The 18,887-nt window shown below is 42.2% G+C and overlaps 1 protein-coding gene across 1 annotated transcript in view; it reads right to left on the bottom strand.

Moving 5' to 3' along the window:
• Positions 1-18,887, bottom strand: part of gabrr2a (gamma-aminobutyric acid type A receptor subunit rho2a) — a 77,829-nt gene that overhangs the window by 12,475 nt on the left and 46,467 nt on the right. The window contains exons 5-6 of the mRNA XM_080871168.1: positions 8,959-9,041; positions 299-439 (exon numbers count right to left, since the gene is read on the bottom strand). Coding sequence (XP_080727294.1) covers positions 299-439; positions 8,959-9,041 — 224 coding nt within the window. The remainder of the gene's footprint in view (positions 1-298; positions 440-8,958; positions 9,042-18,887) is intronic.

Genomic DNA, 18,887 nt, shown 5'->3' with positions numbered 1-18,887 from the left:
AAACTTAAAGTTGTTGTTTCTACTTTTCATTATTTACTGTTATAAATGATTTCATTTTCAATGAGTTTAACTTAGGCTCAGTTTGACTATTTGAGGATTTCAGATTCTTTAAAAACCTCCCCCTTAAAACCATGCTAGCATAGCAGCCAATATAAAAGGTCCGAATTTATCCTAAGGGTGGAATTAAAGGAAAGGTTATATGTTGACTGTACCCAGTAAGTAAGTGCAAGCCTGTATAGATACACAAAAACATAATTTAAAAAGCATCAAGAACTTATGATTTTTTAAGTGTTTATACCTGTGCTGCTATAGAAGGCCAAGCGAGATGTGGTATGAAACTTCTGAATAAGAAACTGTGATAAGGAGATACGATCATCAATGCTGAGGGACTCATCTCCGCTCTTCCAGTACAGCATCAAGTCTTCATCTGTGTAAGCATCTGTAAAACACCATGCAGTAATAAGCTTAGACTTGGCCAGTAGAACTTTTAACCATTTCTTTACATTAAGAAAAAAAAAGAAAAACAAAACAAAACAGAGGAGCAACCTAAATCAAAAGTAAAGAAACTGCAACTTAAAACTGTCAGAAAAATATATATTAGTATGTACATAACATGAAAAAACTACTCATACCACATATGAGTAGTACCAACCATTTGATTAGTAGATGATCTGCTCTATAGCCTGAGCTATAGCAACCTTAGTAAGGGATTGTATTTATTGTATTATTAAGGCAGTGCTGGACAGGATTTATAAATATTATGCCAAGCACTGTCTCTTCAGCAAATGTAAAATGTACCACTGAAAAAAGAGCCAGTTTGAAGTGGTACTCAAGAAATTTACTACACAATGCAACTGTCTTCTGTTGCAATTCCTTAACTGTCTTTTGTTGAGATTTTGAAGCTTCGCATAGTTCACAGATAAATTTAAAACATGAGAGGATGTAATGTATAGAGACACTAGTGTGTGCTGGCTTTCCTGGCAGCCTTTTTGATGCCTTTAAAAATAAAGGAATGAACAGGCTGAAGGTGCAGTGTACCTGGGTACTAAGGTGCCCAGGTACACAGGTAGCTCTATCTCTGGATAGTAAGAAGAGTATTGCAGAAATAACAGGGAAAATTATGTTTTTTATGCACAGAGCCACAGTTACTTGAACCCTTGGATCCTACAATCAAGACATCCACTGGATGGCATTTACTTGGCCTAGTTTGATTGCACTTTCAGGGATTTCTGACAACATTTTTTTGTATTAAATATAATTAATTTGCTGTTGCTGAAGTTATATAATGAGAAATGGCAGTTTGTGGGATTTTTCCTGTTTTTATTGTCCTGTTTGTGGTAATGCAAATCTACTACTGGTCCTGGTCCTGTCCTGTCACCATCCTCAATCTGGGGCCTAGTAGACGGAGGAGACATCTGGAAAAAAAAGCAGGGTAAGAGGAGTGGCCTGCGCTTCTTCATTAATGCCCATTCACTCGCCAACGAAACAGACTCAAACAGACTCAAACAGACTCAGCCAATAGCTTCGGTCGAGGATGCAGGATTGACAGCTGCGTGGTGATTGGCGGAAAACAACACCGACTGGCAGTGGAGCTAGAGGGGTGTTTATTGTTGGCCACAGAGGTCCCTAACCCTAACCAGCAGCCAGACTGATGGTGAAACAACTAGTAACTTAGTTGTTTCGACTTAGTTAGTAACGATCGTGGCTCAAGAGTTGGGAGTTCGCCTTGTAATCGGAAGGTTGCCGGTTTGAGCCCCGGCTTGGACAGTCTCGTCGTTGTGTCCTTGGGCAAGACACTTCACCCGTTGCCTACTGGTGGTGGTCAGAGGGCCCGGTGGCGCCAGTGTCCGGCAGCCTCGCCTCTGTCAGTGCGCCCCAGGGTGGCTGTGGCTACAATGTAGCTTGCCATCACCAGTGTGTGAATGTGTGTGTGAATGGGTGGATGACTGGATATGTAAAGCGCTTTGGGGTCCTTAGGGACTAGTAAAGCGCTATATAAATACAGGCCATTTACCATTTAGTGTTCCAACTTTCAGAAGAAGGAACTGGTTTCACAGATAGAGATCGACGAGGTGCAACACAAATGATATGGCAAGGGGGAGCCAGGTGGGAGATATCATCACCCCCACCCAAGATTGGGCACCAAGTATGAAGTAGTGACCTGAAAGATAGGATCATGGCAAAGCTGGAAAGCTGGACCGTACGAAGCCGGTTACCAAGATTGCATGAAGTACCCTCTGAAGATCTACTAGAAGATGTGAATGCAGCACTATGTACAATCCCTACTGCAACCATCATCGAGACTAATCAGCTGATCTACACAACAGCAGCATTAATCAGTGAGATGCTTGGCTATAAGATGAAAAGCCAGAAGGAACAGTACCCTACATTGAGAAGGAGATTAGAAGCCAAGATCAAGTTAGCACAGAGGGAAGTTGGCCAACTATCGGCGTTACAGAAAGGTGTGATGAAGAAGGTGCCGAAGAAGTACAGCAAGCAGTCCATACCTGAGGCCTTGGAAACTGCCAAGCAAAGACTCACAGCCTTGGCCAACTACTTGAAGAGGTATACCAGAGAAATAGAGGGCAGGAGAACAAACCAGCTGTACTCCACCAAACCATCCAAGGTGTACTCTCAATGGCAGGGGAAGAATATGAGAACAGCACCACCAAGGCTGGAGACAGAGTAATACTGGAACAGCATAAGTCAGAGGGATGCAACCTACAATGGCAATGCTCAGTGGCTAGTGGATCTAAGAGCAGACCACCGCAAACTCCCTGAACAGGGTCCAGTAAGCATTACAGTGGCAAACATCTAGCTGCTGGACAGCAACAGGCCATGACATGATTCATGCCTACTGGCTGAAGAAGCTGATTGCACTCCATGAGCATCTGGCAGCAAAAATGAACAGGCTCCTAAGGGATGAAACACAGAGAATGGCCCGACAGTCCTGATCCCCAATACCAGAGGCGTAAAACACCAGCTCCTGGTATATGGAGCAGTCACCTGAGACTGCAAGACTAGGCTGGCCAACCTGTGCACTGCCTGGATTGACTACAAGGCCTATGACTTGATGCCCCACACATGGATCCTGGAATGCCTAGAACTATACAAGATTAACAGGATCCTAAGAGTCTTCATCAGGAACTCAGTGGGGATGTGGTGAACAGCACTAGAAGCCAACTTCAAACCAATAGCCGAAGTCACCATCAAGTGCGGGATCTACCAAGGAGTTGCCCATTCCCCACTGCTGTTCTTCACAGGTCTGAACCCGACTACAAAATAGAGCAGTTGTCAGCCACCTCCTCTACATCGATGAAATCAAGCTGTATGCCAGGAGTGAACGAGACATCGATTCACTGATCCACACCACGAAGATATACAGCAACGATATCAGAATGTCAGTTGGACGGTAGTCAGAACTGAAGGATCGCACTACCGGGAGACAACATTGCAGACATTGAGGACAGCTACAAGTATTTGGAAATCCCACAAGCAAATGGAATCAGGAAGAGGCCACTTGGAAAGCTGCAACCACCAAGTACCTGCAGTACAAAAGGTCAGGCAAGTCCTGAAGAGTCAGCGGAATGGTAGGATCAAGATCCGGGGTGTCAACACCTTGTAGGTGTTGACAGGAGATAGAAATCAAGAACAAGGAAGACAAGGAAGCTCTTGACCATGTATGGAAGGTTTAACCTCAAATCCAGCACCCTGAGACTGTACGGTAAATGGAAGGAAGGAGGCTGGAGACTAATGAAACTTAGTCTCCAGTAAGTTCAATAAGGAAAATCTATGGTCTCACATCTGTCTGCTCCCAGGTGTTGCCGGCCAAATCCAAGCTTTATCACTCCCCCTTTTCCATACTTTTAAGCTGTTTGTGTGATCACTGGTCTAGTAAAATCATTTTCTCCAGGCCAATTAGCATTCATGTCACTTACTTTAAATTTCACTGCGCATCTATCATTCTATCAAGAATGACAAAGAAGTCGAATCAGTACTTCAACTTTTACTGGAGTATTTGTAAAAACTAGCATCTGTACTTCTACTTAAGTACACAATGTCTTTACTTTTGCCACCTCTGCTGATGGATCGTGAATGGATGGTCTGTCAGTTTTATACAATCTGTGGTTTACTTTTTGTCTTTACTTTTACCACCTCTTGGGGTGGGCCGTGATGCCTGGGTTGTGTTGTCCAGTGCCCCACTTGGGCTTCGGATTTGTTCGCAGTCCCCCGGCTTCTGTGGTGTTCTGGGACCTTCTCTCTGGGTGCCATTACTATGTCCAGGGACTGGGATATGCTGGATGACTTACACTAGATCTCCATGGTGGCTCTGGAAACTGGTGCAGACTTTCATGCATGTTTGTCACACAGCATGTTGTTGAGTTGTTTGTACAGCATAAGTTACCACACTACCTGGTGTTTATCTAAGCTAGCGTACACAATGTTTTTAGGGGTGTGCTTATCTTATGTAGATTACGGGTATAACCTCACAAACCTTACACACACACACACACACACACACACACACACACACACACACACACACACACACACACAGAGGTTAGAGGAAAAAAATGATGCAGGAGTAATGGTGTTTCAAAATAATACAGACTGTCAGATGCCTCAACCTGTAGTTGATGGTAAATATGACATGTGTGCCTAGTAGCACAGCTCACCCTTTAATTCTCTTCTGAGAAAAATGTATGCTATGACTTTTAAGAATATTGCCTGAGGGAGGTGTGAATAATATAAATTGAAACAAATTAAATTACCAACACAATACCGTGTGGAACTCCAAAATGAACCTTACTGTATGAGGAAGATTTCTCCATTTAGCTGAACAAATTGGAGCATACTGGAATAATATCATTCAAACTACTGTAGCGCAATACCTTTAATACCTCCATCATGTTCTAGTTGCATTTTTGTCCCACCGAGCACAGTATCTCAAAGCAACACAGGTCAGCTAATCACAGTCTGTTCATAAATCAAATTCTATTAGAACTCATAATACAAATTATTGACTTATTTTTAAGTGATTATTTTCCCCACACAGCACCACTGCAACTGATCTTACACCAAATCCTACTTTCCTTCCCTATGGCCTCAGTTCTGGTAACCTAGGAATGACTGTTCTCTGTAATTATCTGCCAAATGACAGTTCAGTGTACCAAGCCTTCTTGTAATTTCAGGGTGTGGTGCTCCATTGTTCTACTGGGAAATGTCAGTGCTCACGTCAGCAATGACAGTGCAACCTTGGGGGGTGTGATTGGCACTGTTCTGGTCCAATCTGAACCAGAGAGGTGTGTTGTTGTTGGAATTCTTTGACAGCCACAGTTTGTCCACATTCAAGCATAAGAGTGTCTGTAAGTGCACTCGGCACCATAATGGCATAGGCCAGTCTTTCTCAAATGGTGGTATGCGTACCACTAGTGGTACTTGGGCTCTCTCTGGTGGTACGCGGGAAATCTCCATTTTTTTTACGATTAAATAGTAAAAAGAAAAGGTCACAGCCAGACTACAGAGTGCTGGCAGGCTCGTTTCCCTGGGCCTTAAAACTGCAAAGGTGCCATGGTGCTGTCACGCTGACGGTAAAAACACTGCCCTTTTCCGCGGTGCCGCGATCCCAGCCACCATCAATGAGTCGGAGGCTCCCGGGAGAATCGGTAGGGGTGCGGGAGATACCGTCAGTGAGTCAGGATGCGATCCACTTCTTCTGCGAGAGGGCGTTAATCCTTCGCACCCAGCTGGCGAGGCCACCTCGCACCAGCAACTATCGGAGAAAGACGTGAGTGAACAGGAATCCGCCGTCATCTACTCCTAGCAAGGACAGCGTGCTCTCCATGAGCTCGAGAGTGGCACCATCACCCAGGCCCGAGAGAGAGAGGAGTTTCACGGCCTGCTCTATGTGAGAAAGGGAGTAGCACCGCAGTAGCGATGTACTGAGCGCGGTGTATTTTCCTTGGCTGGAGAGATCCCAGAGGAGGGTCATCACATGGCGGGTGGACAGCGGATCCAGCAAGGCCACCACATTTTGTGTCGTTGGCTGAAACACCACGACGAGCAAACTGAGCAAACTGAGTTTCGACGTACACAAACTATGAAGGAGGGTCGTGAAGCCAAAAATCCGGCAGCTTAACCGCCACAGCAAAAATTAAAATGTACAGCTCTGCTATCACTTCCAACATAAATGAAGACAGAAAACTAAACAGCAAAAGCGTTTGCAGGGTTACTGAAGTTGGGCTAGCCAGTATATAATGATGTGGCTAGCTACACAGCTATAGTTAGCATAACATAAACACAGTGAAGCTGGAGGATGAACGCTAACCTTTTTCCACTCGATAAAAGTTAACGTGAAGGTTCCCGATGGTTAGGGACAAATGCAATTGCATGTCGGGATGATTTAAATGGACCAAACTTCAGTCAGGAGAACAACTGAGATAATCCATCCACAATACAAGGTTAGTCATTAATATACTGCTGCATGGGCTGGGCTGTAGTTACATTGTAAGGTTTTACAATGAATAGAGCTTTAAAATGAATAGTGATGATTAAAACCAAGAGAGGATGACAGTGATCACCAACTTTTTTTAGGGGCTTGTTCTAAATAATTAGAACAAAATTCAAAACATTAAAACATGTTAAAAACACAACAGCCTTAATAAATGTAGAATAGTTTGGACATGGAAGCAGGGTTCATATGTCATCACTTAAAGATTGCATATCCCACCTGCTGTGAATGTTTTAATGCAGTACAGTTGTTATTATTATCACTTTTCACATCCTGTTTATGACAGTTAAAATGAATAACATTCATATAAGAAATAAAATTGCCTTGGGTAAACAGTATGTGGTGTTAACCCTTGTGTGGTGTTCGTATTTTTGTTACTCAGCCAGTGTTCATGGGTCTGGTGGACCCGCTAGAGTTTTGGCTTTCCAAATTAACACTATCAAACAATTTTATGTTAAATTACTCAACAGATGTTTACTTCATCCCAATTACAAGACATATGAACAGCAAACATGGTTAATTTTTTCCCTTTACCTTTGTTAGATCACATTTATGAATTAATGTGCTTCTCGTTTTTCTTTTATATAAAATGTTATAAATAAATCAGTTATAATCAAGTGGAGTGAGTGGAAAGACACAACACATTTACACGTGAAAAAATAATTAATTGTTTAATTTTTCTTTTGAAAAAAACTGAACACGGGTCTCACAGACCCGAACACCATACAAGGGTTAAATAGGCCTATACTACTGTACTTTAATGTCGGTCATAAGGGTGGTACTTTAAGAGCCATATATTTTATGAGGTGGTACTCATTGTGAAAAGTTTGAGAACCACTGGCATAGGTCGTTATGGAGAATCTTTCCATTAGTCTAACTTTATATCCAGGAGAACCAATGTTCCACATCCTGGTTGTGGAGCACTGAATCAGCTGTTTATCCACTTGTGGTTGTGTGCAGGTGTATAGGATGTCTTGATGCATGCTCAATCATCCAAGTAAGTAAATCCCAAAAAGTTGATTCTGTTCATCTGGACGTAGCGTTTTCAGTGGGAGAAACGTTTCATCACTCCTCCAAGTGACTTCTTCAGTCTCAGCTGACTGCAGGTTTCCCCAATCTTATAAACAGTACATTTGCATAATGACTGAAACCAGCCCACTGAAGGAACAATGTGAATGGTACTCATGGCCAATGATCAATGGGCTTTGATCAGTGGTTTTTGATCAATGTTCATGACAATTTGCATGTTAATGATCAAGGACCTGACCTCACAGCTCAATTGTTAGCATAAAGTCAGTAACATTTTTTTAAACGGCAACTTCAAATGTAGCATTTCTATGAGGTCAACAAATATACATACATACAAACTGTTTGTGTGCAGTTTGTTGCACACTGAGTCTGCTAGCTTCTTAATGGTCCAAGGAGAGAAAAGAGTACGAGCGAGTACGAGCTAATCCATACATAGAAAAATGAGGCTGACAGGACAGGAGAGGAAGAAGAGAGGTGATATTTAAAGGTAAGGACTGCACAGTAGGAATTTGATAAGCTGAAAAAATAAAGGAAGCATATGATGTGAAGTTATGTCTTTTGATATTTTTGATATACTGAAAAGTCTTGCTAAACAAATTGAGGTGTTTAACGATTTTGTGTTATTTAAAAGGTTGCAAAAACACTCTGAAGTTTAATTTGCCATATTGGAATGGATTTAAAGTGAAGAACATTGTGTTAGACTGGTGCACAGTGGCTATGGGTTGCATAATGGGGAGCAGACATTAATTTGAATTTAAGTATATGATGCTTAGATGAATTCAGTGAATGTGGTTCACCAACTTTATGTAGTTTTGCTACATAAAGTTGGTATTAGCATGGCAGCTGATCACAGCCTGTACACCAAGAAAAGTTTTGATTCTTTTCCTCAGACTGAGGTAACAGAAAATAGAGCTACTTTTAAAAATTCACCCTTTTTTTTACTCTGCTTGCTTGCTGAGTATATTACATTACATTAATATAGCACGAGGTTCAGTTGGCTTTACATAAAAAACAGCTGGGGCAAATGTTTTCAAAAAGATCTACTTTTACTTTCTTCTGAGCACATTTCAGAGTCTGTTTCTTTGCTTTTTACTTTTGACTTTTACTTGAGTAAAGAATTTGAATCAGTACTTCAACTTTTACTGGAGTACTTTGTAACCCTGTCTGCACTTTTGCCACCTCTGCTGATGCATCAAGATGATGGTCTGTCAGTTTTATACTGGTTTAACTGCAATTCTCCTAACATGTATGGAGAAAAGTTCAAATATAGAGGAACTGTTACAAAAAACAAAACAAAGAAATAGCAGAGTACATGGTAGACAATACAATTTAAAAAGAAGATAATATATTGATATTTACTAATAATAATGAAATACTTGATATGTGCACCATTTTATCATCAGATGAAATTTACTTACAACTCTCCAGCTCCAGTGAACAGGTTTGAGAATCCAGAGGAAAGCGACTGAAGTCCATGTTACAGGCTGCTGTTACTGTTACTCTGTGAGCAAACAATGCACCAATAGAGGGACACAGTGAGAGTAGTGCACACTGTAAATTCACATGTGACAAAATGAAGAATATCAATTTATCAGAAGACAAGTGGAAAAGACCCTCACAGTGACACGGTCAGAACCAGGATTAGAGTTTGGTTGTCATCACAGCATATTTCATATTTCTGTGGAATGAATTATAATACAGATATAATTTGTGCCCCTTCATGTACCACATCATTAGCTGGGTTGGACCTCTTCAGAAATATCTTAATTCTATGTTGCATAAATTCTACAAGGTGCTGGAAACATTGCAGACTTTTGGTCCACATATTGACATGATTACATTTGTCAGCTATATATCCATGATATCCATTCCATCACATGCTCTATTGAATTGAGATGAGGTGACTATGGAGGCCATTTTAGTACAGTGAACTCATCGTCATGTTCAAGAAACCAGTTTGAGATTATCTGGGCTTTGTGACATGATGTGTTACCTGCTGGAAGCAGCCATTAGAAGATGGGCATAGTATAATTGTAATGAGATGAATAATATCAGCAGCAATACTCAGGCAGGCTGTGAAATTTAAATGCTGCTCAATTGATACTAAGTGCCCCAGAGAGCATCATGAAAATATCCCCCACACATTACACCACTGCTGGCAGCTTCTATTGCTGATATAATGCTGGGTAGATTCATGTTGTTTATGCCAAATTCTACAGTGCAAATGTAACAAGAGAAATCAAGACTCATCAGACCGAGAAATGTTTTTGCAATCTTCTGTTTTTTTTTATTGAATTGTAGCCTCTGTTTCCTGTTCTTAGTTTACAAGTCCGGCACTTGAAGACACCAGTGCGATATTCTGCCGATATAGCTAATCTGCTTTAAGGTACAATGTGGAGTGTTCAGAGATGCTCTGCTGCATACCTTGGTTTTAAAAAGTGGCAACAAGAGTTACTGTTGCCTTTCTATTAGTTTAAAACTGCCAAGGGGATCATTGGAACCAAACTCCTGAATTTTGACACTGTGTATGCTAGCCGTTTACAGAAGCGAGCTAGCTGCATCATCAAGGACCCAACCCATCCAGGTCACAGACTTTTTGTACCCCTCCCATCGGGGAAGATATATGGGGCAATCAGAACCCACACAAACAGACTAAAGAACAGCTTTTTCCCCAGAGCTGGAGCCTGTGTCACCCCTCCCCCAACACACAATAGCTAACTCTCTCTCTTTTACCCCATATCATGTCTGCTGCTAATGTAAAAAGTCATTTACTGGGCGTTAATGTTTAATGTTTGCACTAAATTACCACACTGTAAATACTGTTATACGTATTATTTTAGACACTTTATGGGACATTCATGTTTGCACTCAACTACCACATTGTAAATACTGTTATATTATCTTATACTGTTTGTTATATTGTAAATACTATTATATTTTCTTTGTTATTTACTGTGCTAAGTGCCTTCCTTTTACTTTATATCTTATACTTTTACTATGGTTATTTATTACTATGCTGCTTCTTGTTTTATTGCTGCTGGCCTCTGTGAGCTACCAAACAAATTTTGTTGTATAACTACAATGACAATAAAGTTCTTCTTATCTTCTTATTGTGTCTTATCTTATCTTATCTTATCTTATCTTCTTAAAGCAGTTTAGCCATTCTTTTCTGATCTCTGGCATCAATAAGCCAGCCATAAGTCACCAACTCCCACACCACGTGGGAAACCTCACTGTGTCATGAACATATATTAGAATATTAGTAAATGCATCATGTTGGACCATGTGACTGAATGATATTTGCATTAATGATTTGCCAAACGAATTGGCCAGTCAGTGTATGTGTATTATTCAGTTACAATTGATGTTACAGACCAGCAGGAAATTTAAAATTTAGGAATCACAAGTCACAGTGCTATGGTACATCTCAGTTAACACAGGGTGTATCTTTTAATGACAGAGTATAGAACACATAGAATATGATTTGTTACTATGATTATAACACAACTGCCAATTGTTTCTCATTTTCAGTCTTGTTTTTAATCTCTCTGAGTGTATATATTGTTTTATATTGTCTCCTTTGGGGAGGTTGTTTGCCAACCTCAGTTTGCTTTATTTGAAGTTTGCTTTTTCATGTTTCTCCACTAAGTTTTTTTGTTGTTGTTGTAGTGCATTCTGTTGAATTTTTCCTGCGATTACTAGATTTTTTTCTTTCTTTTGCACCCAAAAAGTCTACTGCATGTGGACCAATAATCATGTGATGCTGATGACAAACAACTCCAGAGGCTGAAGAAGTCACTTGGATGAGTGACGAAACGTTTCTCCCTCTGAAAACGCTACACCCAGTTGAACAGAATCAACTTTTGGGGATTCATTTACCTGGATGATTGAGCATGCATCAAGAGACTTTGTGATACAATTACAGCAGCCTTTATTAGTTGCACTGTGACTTGTTTTAGTATATAATATGAATCAGTAATATAAGGAAATATATTTACTTATAAAGCAAATATCCCTTTCGATTGTTGGAAGCAGGGTGGATTAACATGAGCCCCCCTCTGCTCACTACTTTTCAGGCCTGTTTCACCTTGAGGAAGATGGATCTGATTGGCCTTGTCAGCTAATCCAACTAATCCACTGCCACTCCCTTGTGCCCAGATACACTTTCCTCCAACCTATCCCAATGGCAATGTTCCCTCTAAGCCAGGGGTGTCAAACTCAAATACACAGTGGGCCAAAATTCAAAACTGGAACAAAGTCGCGGGCTAACATTAATATTTATTGAAAAAAAAATCTTCCTCTAGATATAAGAATGAATCTTTTCTTATGGACTCAAACAAGTTTTGCTGAAAAATTGAATATGGAACAAGCAAAGCTTAATACTAAATAATATATATATTAGCTGTATAATACCAGTAGGCCAGCTCTAATAGTAATTTGGTATGGCTTTGCGGGCCAAATGTAATTAGGCTGCGGGCCAAATTTGGCCCACGGGCCAGAGTTTGACTCCTATGCTTTAAGCTGTGCGCTTGCGCACATGTAAAACCAGAGTTATGATAAAAATATATGCAATGTTTGGTTTTCTTCCTGAATACTATCGTTGTTTATATTTACTGCGGGAAGAAACGGTAAAAACGGCGTTTTATAAGGAAAACGCTCGAAAGCACTCTCCGCCTGTGAGCAAAACCAAAACCAAAAAACCCCCACCCTTTCCTATTGGTCGAAAAATGTACCATGTCGACCAATCAAAAAATGATATGGCAACTAGGGCTGCCACGATTAGTCGACTAGTCACAATTACGTCGACTATCAAAATCGTCGACGACTGAGTTAATCGTTTGAAGCTTTGTAAGATCACAACAGACGCAGGAATAAGTAGCAGGATTTAAGAGTGTAATAACGGACTGAAACAGAAGATGGCAGCACTGCATGTACAAGGATACCAGCTTCCGTTAAACCCCGAAGAAGAAGAAGTAGCTCTGTCCCAGAATTCATAGCGCGGCCCTGCTCAGTTTCCAACAATGGCGGCGGCTAGTTAGTTATAATATTACTCTTATTATTCTTTCTGGGTCACAAAATAAACATTTAACATATGTTCAGGCGAGAATGTAACTGTGTAAACCTCAAATATCTGCTCAGTTTATCAAGACACCGCATATTTTCAAAAGCGCTCCGACGTTTTCGGAGACGTCTGTTACCCACTAGCTCGATAGCTAGCCGGGGGCTAGGCTCACTAGAGCCGTGAGAACATCGGACTCCCGGCAAATCATTTTCAAACCCACCGCCGTCTTTCGCTACTCAGTTAAACATGATATATAAGTCACTTAGATAACTTAAAAATGTTATTTTTTTGGCTTTTTTTAGTATTTTATTTGTTCCTGAGTAAATCGGTTTGGCTGAGATTAAAGTTATAGTTTTTACACAGCTGAATAAACGTCAAGCAGACAGCTGATTATCAGAAGTGTGAGATGCTCAAGAATTTACTCCGGTGTCCCGTTATAGTTTAGATATCAAGGAGTTTATTAAACTTCACCGAAACAATCTGCAAATTTCATTAAAATTTAATAAAGTACCATCTTGTCTTTATTTTTAGTTAGCACATACCTTAAACACTTAAAGCTGTAAGCTAAGGATAGTTATATAAGACAGATGCATGCTGGTTCAATAAGTTGTAAATTTTACGTCCAATGGATGCATGACCTGATTAGTCGACTAATCGCAAAATTAATCGGTGACTAGTCGACTATCAAAATAATCGTTTGTGGCAGCCCTAATGGCAACATGGCATTTAGTTGTTTAGGAAGGGGGGAAGTTTTAGGAGTGACGGCGGTGTTTTGAGATGTGAGAGATTTGCAACGTTTAGCACAAATCTTGTGTAGTTAGTGTGTAGTGTAGTCAGTAGTTTTGTTGTGTGTGTCAGAACCATGAGGCAACACTGAGTGCTACAGGTGTTACAGCAGTGATACATCTCCTGTTGTCAGGCCTGCAGGTCTCAGGCTGTTGTTCTCCTTTATCTCATAGTGGACAGAAATTAGTTTTTAGAGTGGCACAAATAATTTGTGTGGCATCAAATTTGATGCAAAACACCTGATTGTTCTGTAAATAGTTTGAAATGTTTATTTAAAAAAACGCCTTGGCTGCATTTTTAAGTAAACAGCTGCAAAAAACTTTGTTGTTTGCAAAACTCAGTTACTTTTTTGAAGAAGTAACTATATAATTAAATTGCCCAACATTGGTCATTATATAGGCCCTGCGACAGACTGGCAACCTGTCCAGGGTGTACCCCGCCTCTCGCCCTATGACAGCTGGGATAGGCTCCAGCGCCCCCCGCGACCCTGTAAAGGATAAGCGGGAGTGAATGGATGGATGGATGGATGGTCATTATATACTGTATTTTGCAGACAGAGAGTTACAGGACTCTCTCCCAGACCACAGGCTCATACTCATAATACAAGTCAGAGCTTTAAAAAAATAAAATAAAAATGCATATATATATTTATATTTTCATTATAAGTGGGCTAAAGCAGTTAATTAAAAGTAGTCTAACATAAATGTAAATGCTGTAATTTGATTATTTTAATAAACCATGTAACTTGGATGGATTCGATGCTGGCGTGACCACAGTGGTCCAAGGGACCGCTCCGGGAATTTGTGTGTTCGCTCAGACACATGAAAAATTAGAGGGAACATTGCCCTATGGGCTCAGCTGCTGACTTTGAAATTCCTCCCGGCGGTGCCCCTGCCAGGCAAACAGTGAAACATGGTGGCATATGGCACAGTGGCCCGGACCCCTTAGCCCTCTGTTGTAAAAACCCTTATCACATCACATGGCCCTTCCAGCCAAGCTGGTGCTAACCAGCCCAAGATCCATATCGAATAAAACTTTCATTCTAAATGACTTTATGTCCAGCTCCAATTTGGATTTCCTGTTTGTGGTAATGAAGTGCATGAAGTGTTTTACCATGCCATTATATGATGCAACTGGGACTATTTAAAAGCCACTTTGTGAATCGCTACCATATCATGGTCAACGGGTTTGTGTGTCCCAGGAGCCAAGCCCAGGGAGGGTGGCAAGGGCAAGTGGGCCTTAGTCCATGGGGCCTGGCTCGGCAGTCTAAAAAGGGGACATGGGACCACCCTCCTATAGGCCCACCACCCACAGGAGGAGCCATAGGATTTGGGTGCAATGTGTGCTGGGCACTGGCCAGGGGCAGATACCCTGGCTGACTGATCCCCCAGCTATTGAAATTAGCAACTGGGACATGGCATATCACCTCTCTGGAACCAAACTCCTGGAGAGGGGCTTGACTGTCTCAATCTGGAGTTACCCTTGGTGAGAGGCAGCGGGCTGGGGTGGGTATCCTACACCCAACATACAGGCTTGCTGCCTGTATGTTGGGGTTTTTTCCCAGTGGACGAGAGGGTTTGTTGTCGGGTTGGTTGAGGAATGGGTCCTGACTGTTGTCTGCATTTATGTGCTGAAAGATGGTTAAGAGTACCCGGCCTGTGCTTAAGGGTGCTCCACCTGGGGACTCTGTTGTCCTACTGGGAGACTTCAACACTCATGTGGGCAACGACAGTAAGACCTGGAGGGGCATGAACGGCCAACCAGATCTGAACCCAAGTCGTGTTCTGTTATTGGATTTCTGTGCTTCTGTGTTTGTCCATAATGAACACCATGTTAGAACATAAGGGTGTCCATAAGTGCACATGGCACCAGGACACTTTAGGCCGCAGGTCAATGATCAATTTTGTAATCGTATCATCAGATCTGCAGCCATATGTTCTGGACAGTCGGGTGAAGAGAGTTGCTGAGCTGTCAACTGATCACCATTTAAGTGGATAAGGTGGCGGTGGAAGATACTGGGTAGACCTGGTGCGCCTAAAAATATAGTGAGGGTGTGCTGGGAATGCCTCACATGTTTTTTGGGTGGCTGCAGCTCAGGAGGTAGAGCAGGTCACCTACTGATTGGAAGGTTGGTGGTTCAATTCCTGGCTCCTCCAGTCTGCATGTCAAGTATCCTTGGGCAACATACTAACCCCAAGTTGCTCTACGATGCATCCATCGGAGTGTGAATGTGGTTAGACAGCACTAAGTTTAGAGAAAGTGTGTGGGTGTGACTGTGGCATGTTGTATGTAAGAATCAGTCCATTTACCATTTACCATGTCCAGCCAATCTCAACTGCACTGAGTTGCGGTCGCAAGGTGATTGGGGCCTGTCATGGTGGTAACTCCCAACCAGATAGTGGGAACCACAGGTGAAGGGAACCGTAGAAGGAGTCCTATCAGGCTTGGTTAGCCTGTGGGACTTGGGAGGCAGCCGATACGTACCAACAGGCTAAGCGGGACGCGGCTCGGACAGTGGCTGAAGCAAAACTTGAGTGTGGGGGAAGTATGGAGAGACCATGGAAAAACACCTTTGCACTGCCTTGAAGTGATTCTGGCAAACCATCAGGCGACTCAGAAGAGGAAAGCGGTGATGTACCTGCACTGTATATATTGCGGGTGGAATGCTGCTGACTTTGACTGAGGACATTGTTAGGTGGTGGAAGGAATACTTCAAGGACCTCCTTAATCCCTCTGACATGTCTTCCCTAGAGGAAGCAGAATCTGGGGAAGAGGGGGGACGACTTGCCTATCTCTGGGGATGAGGTCAATGAGGCAGTTAAACAACTCCTTGGTGGCAGGGCCCCAAGAGTGGACGAGGTTTGTCCTGAGTTCCTGAAGGCTGTGGATGTTGTAGGGCTGTCTTGGTTGGCACGCCTCTACAATGTTGCGTGGAGATTAGGGTCGGTACCTCTGGATTGGCAGTCTGATGGTTCCCATCTTCAAGAAAGGGGACCGGATGGTGTGCTCCACTATAGGGGGATCACACTCCTCAACCTCCCCCGTAAAGTCTATGCCAGGGTGCTGGAAAGGAGAGTCCGTCCGTTAGTCGAAACTCGGATACAGGAGGAACAATCCAGGTTTTGCCACGGGCGTGGAACACTGGACGAGCTCTTTGCCCTCTCGAGGATAATCGAGGGGGCATGAGAGTTTGCCCAAACAGTCCATATGTGTTTTGTAAACTTGGAGAAGGCATTTGACCATGTTCCTCTGTGTGTCCTTTGGGGATGCTTCAGGAGTATGGGGTTTCTAGCCCAAGACCTTGATCCAGATAGCTGGCCCCGCACCCACTCATTTCCAGTGGGTGTTGGACAGAATTTTTATGGACAGAATTTCTAGGCATAGCCAAGTGACGGAAAGCTTCCACTTGGGTGGTCTCAGAATCTCATCTCTGCTTTTTGCAGATGATGTGGTTCTGTTGGCTTCATCAGGTGATGGCCTCCAACTGGCACTGGAGTGGTTTGTCATGGTGAAGTGTAAAAGTGAAGCTTTTAATTTAGTGGTTGGTCTACCTACCTACCCTCACAAGCTTTGGGTAGTGACTGAAAGAATGGAATTGTGAATACAAGCATTGCAGTTTCAGAGCAGTTTCTCTGAAGGGTGGCTCTCCCTTACAGATAGGTTAAGAGGTTTGGCCATCTAGGAGGGGCTCAGAATAGAGCTGCTGCACCTCTACATTAAAAGGAGCCAGTTGAGGTGGTTCGGGCATCTGACCAGGATGCCTCCTGGGTGCCTCCTGGGTGAGGTGTTTCAGCATGTCCTACCTGGAGGAGGTCCCGGGGCAGATCCAGGACACACTGGAGAGATTATGTCTCTCAGCTGACATGGGAGCACCTTACTGTTTCCCCAGAAAAGCTAGAGGAGGTGGCAGGGGAGAAGGAGGTCTAGACTCCACTCCTTAGGCTGCTGCCTCTGCGACCCAAGCCCCAGATAAGCGGAAGAAGATGGATGGATGGATTTAAAGGAAATCCGCTGAATCCTCGAAACCTTAAAAGTGAGTAGTGTGGAATCAGATATGGTCTGAAAATCTCATGCTTAGAAATCCTGGTTTACTTTATAACTTCTGTCTGATGAAGTAGCTTTTGGAGGTACATTATGAGTTGAAAGCAAAGTGACCATGATTAAAAACTGACTAAAAAGCAAATTATATAATTTTTATGCAATTTTTGTGAAATTATGGTGAAACCTGGCCGGCCATCCAGGACATGTTCCCTGTTTAAATGCCCACCTAAGATTTTAATTAGGGCTGAACGATATATTGCATTTGCGATAATATCGCGACATGATCAAGTGCAATTTTCTAACCGCAAAGGCTGCGATTATACTCTGGACATGTCCAAATTCATGGGCTGCATCCTCCTGAGGCCGCATTTGTAGACCGATTACGTCACAGCGACGCGCCGAAGGCTGTCCAAATTACTACCATATCCCAGAATTCATAGCGCGGCCCAGCCAAACTCCAGTTTCCAGCAATGGCGGTAGCTACTAAGTTTTAAAATTACTCTTACTAATCTTTCTGGGTCACAAAATAAACTTTTAACATATTTTCAGGCGAGAAAGTAGTTGTGTAAACATCAAATATCTGCTCGGTTTATCAAGATATCCCATATTTGCAAAAGTGCTTCGACGTTTTCAGAGGCGTCTGCTACCCACCAGCTCGACAGCTAGCCGGGAGCTCGAGGGTTACTGATGCGGCCGAGAACGGCACAACTCCCGGCACATCATTTTCAGATCACCGCGGAGTTTCGCTGCTCGGGTTAAACGTAGTCACTTAGACAACCTAAAAATGTTATTGTTGGGCTTTTTTCAGTGTTTTGTTTGTTCGTGAGTAAATCGGTTTGGCTGAGATTAAAGTTATTAGATTAGATAAAATAAAACTTTATTAATCCCCCGGGTGGGTTCCTCCTTGGTTTTCACACAGCTGACTAAACGTCAAACAGAAAACTTATTAAACAGAAGTATGAGACAGTCGAGAATTTACACCAGTGTCTGGTTATATTTTAGATAGCAAGAAGCAGACGGCCGAGTTTATTAAACTCCACCGAGACAGCGGTGACGCTAATCAGAACTAGCCTTCTGATTAGCTAATCAGAAGGCTAGACCGTCCAATTTCACGCCTTTAAACTTTAAAGGCGTGTTTGTGTGTGTGTTTATACAATTGCTATTATGTTTGCACTTTATGTGTAATGTTACTGACTGCAGAGATCAGTAAGATGTGTGTATTTTTTATTTATTAGTTTTAATTATTTAATATTATTTTTTAATTGAATGACTGTCTAGTAGTTCACAGATGTCGAAAAACTGAGTGTGGTAAAGCCACTGATTTTTTTTATGTATATTTCTGCAATCTGCACATTGTACTGACTTTCATTTTAATGTTTACACCAGGGTTCCTTGTCAGCACTTTATGCTCAGATGTTTGTAAGCTAAAAATAAACTATTGTGTATGTTCAAATATAC

The sequence above is a fragment of the Rhamphochromis sp. 'chilingali' genome (assembly GCF_963969265.1).
Source record: "Rhamphochromis sp. 'chilingali' genome assembly, chromosome: 21".
NCBI lineage: Eukaryota > Metazoa > Chordata > Actinopteri > Cichliformes > Cichlidae > Rhamphochromis > Rhamphochromis sp. 'chilingali'.
This window is presented reverse-complemented; position numbering and strand designations above follow the sequence as displayed.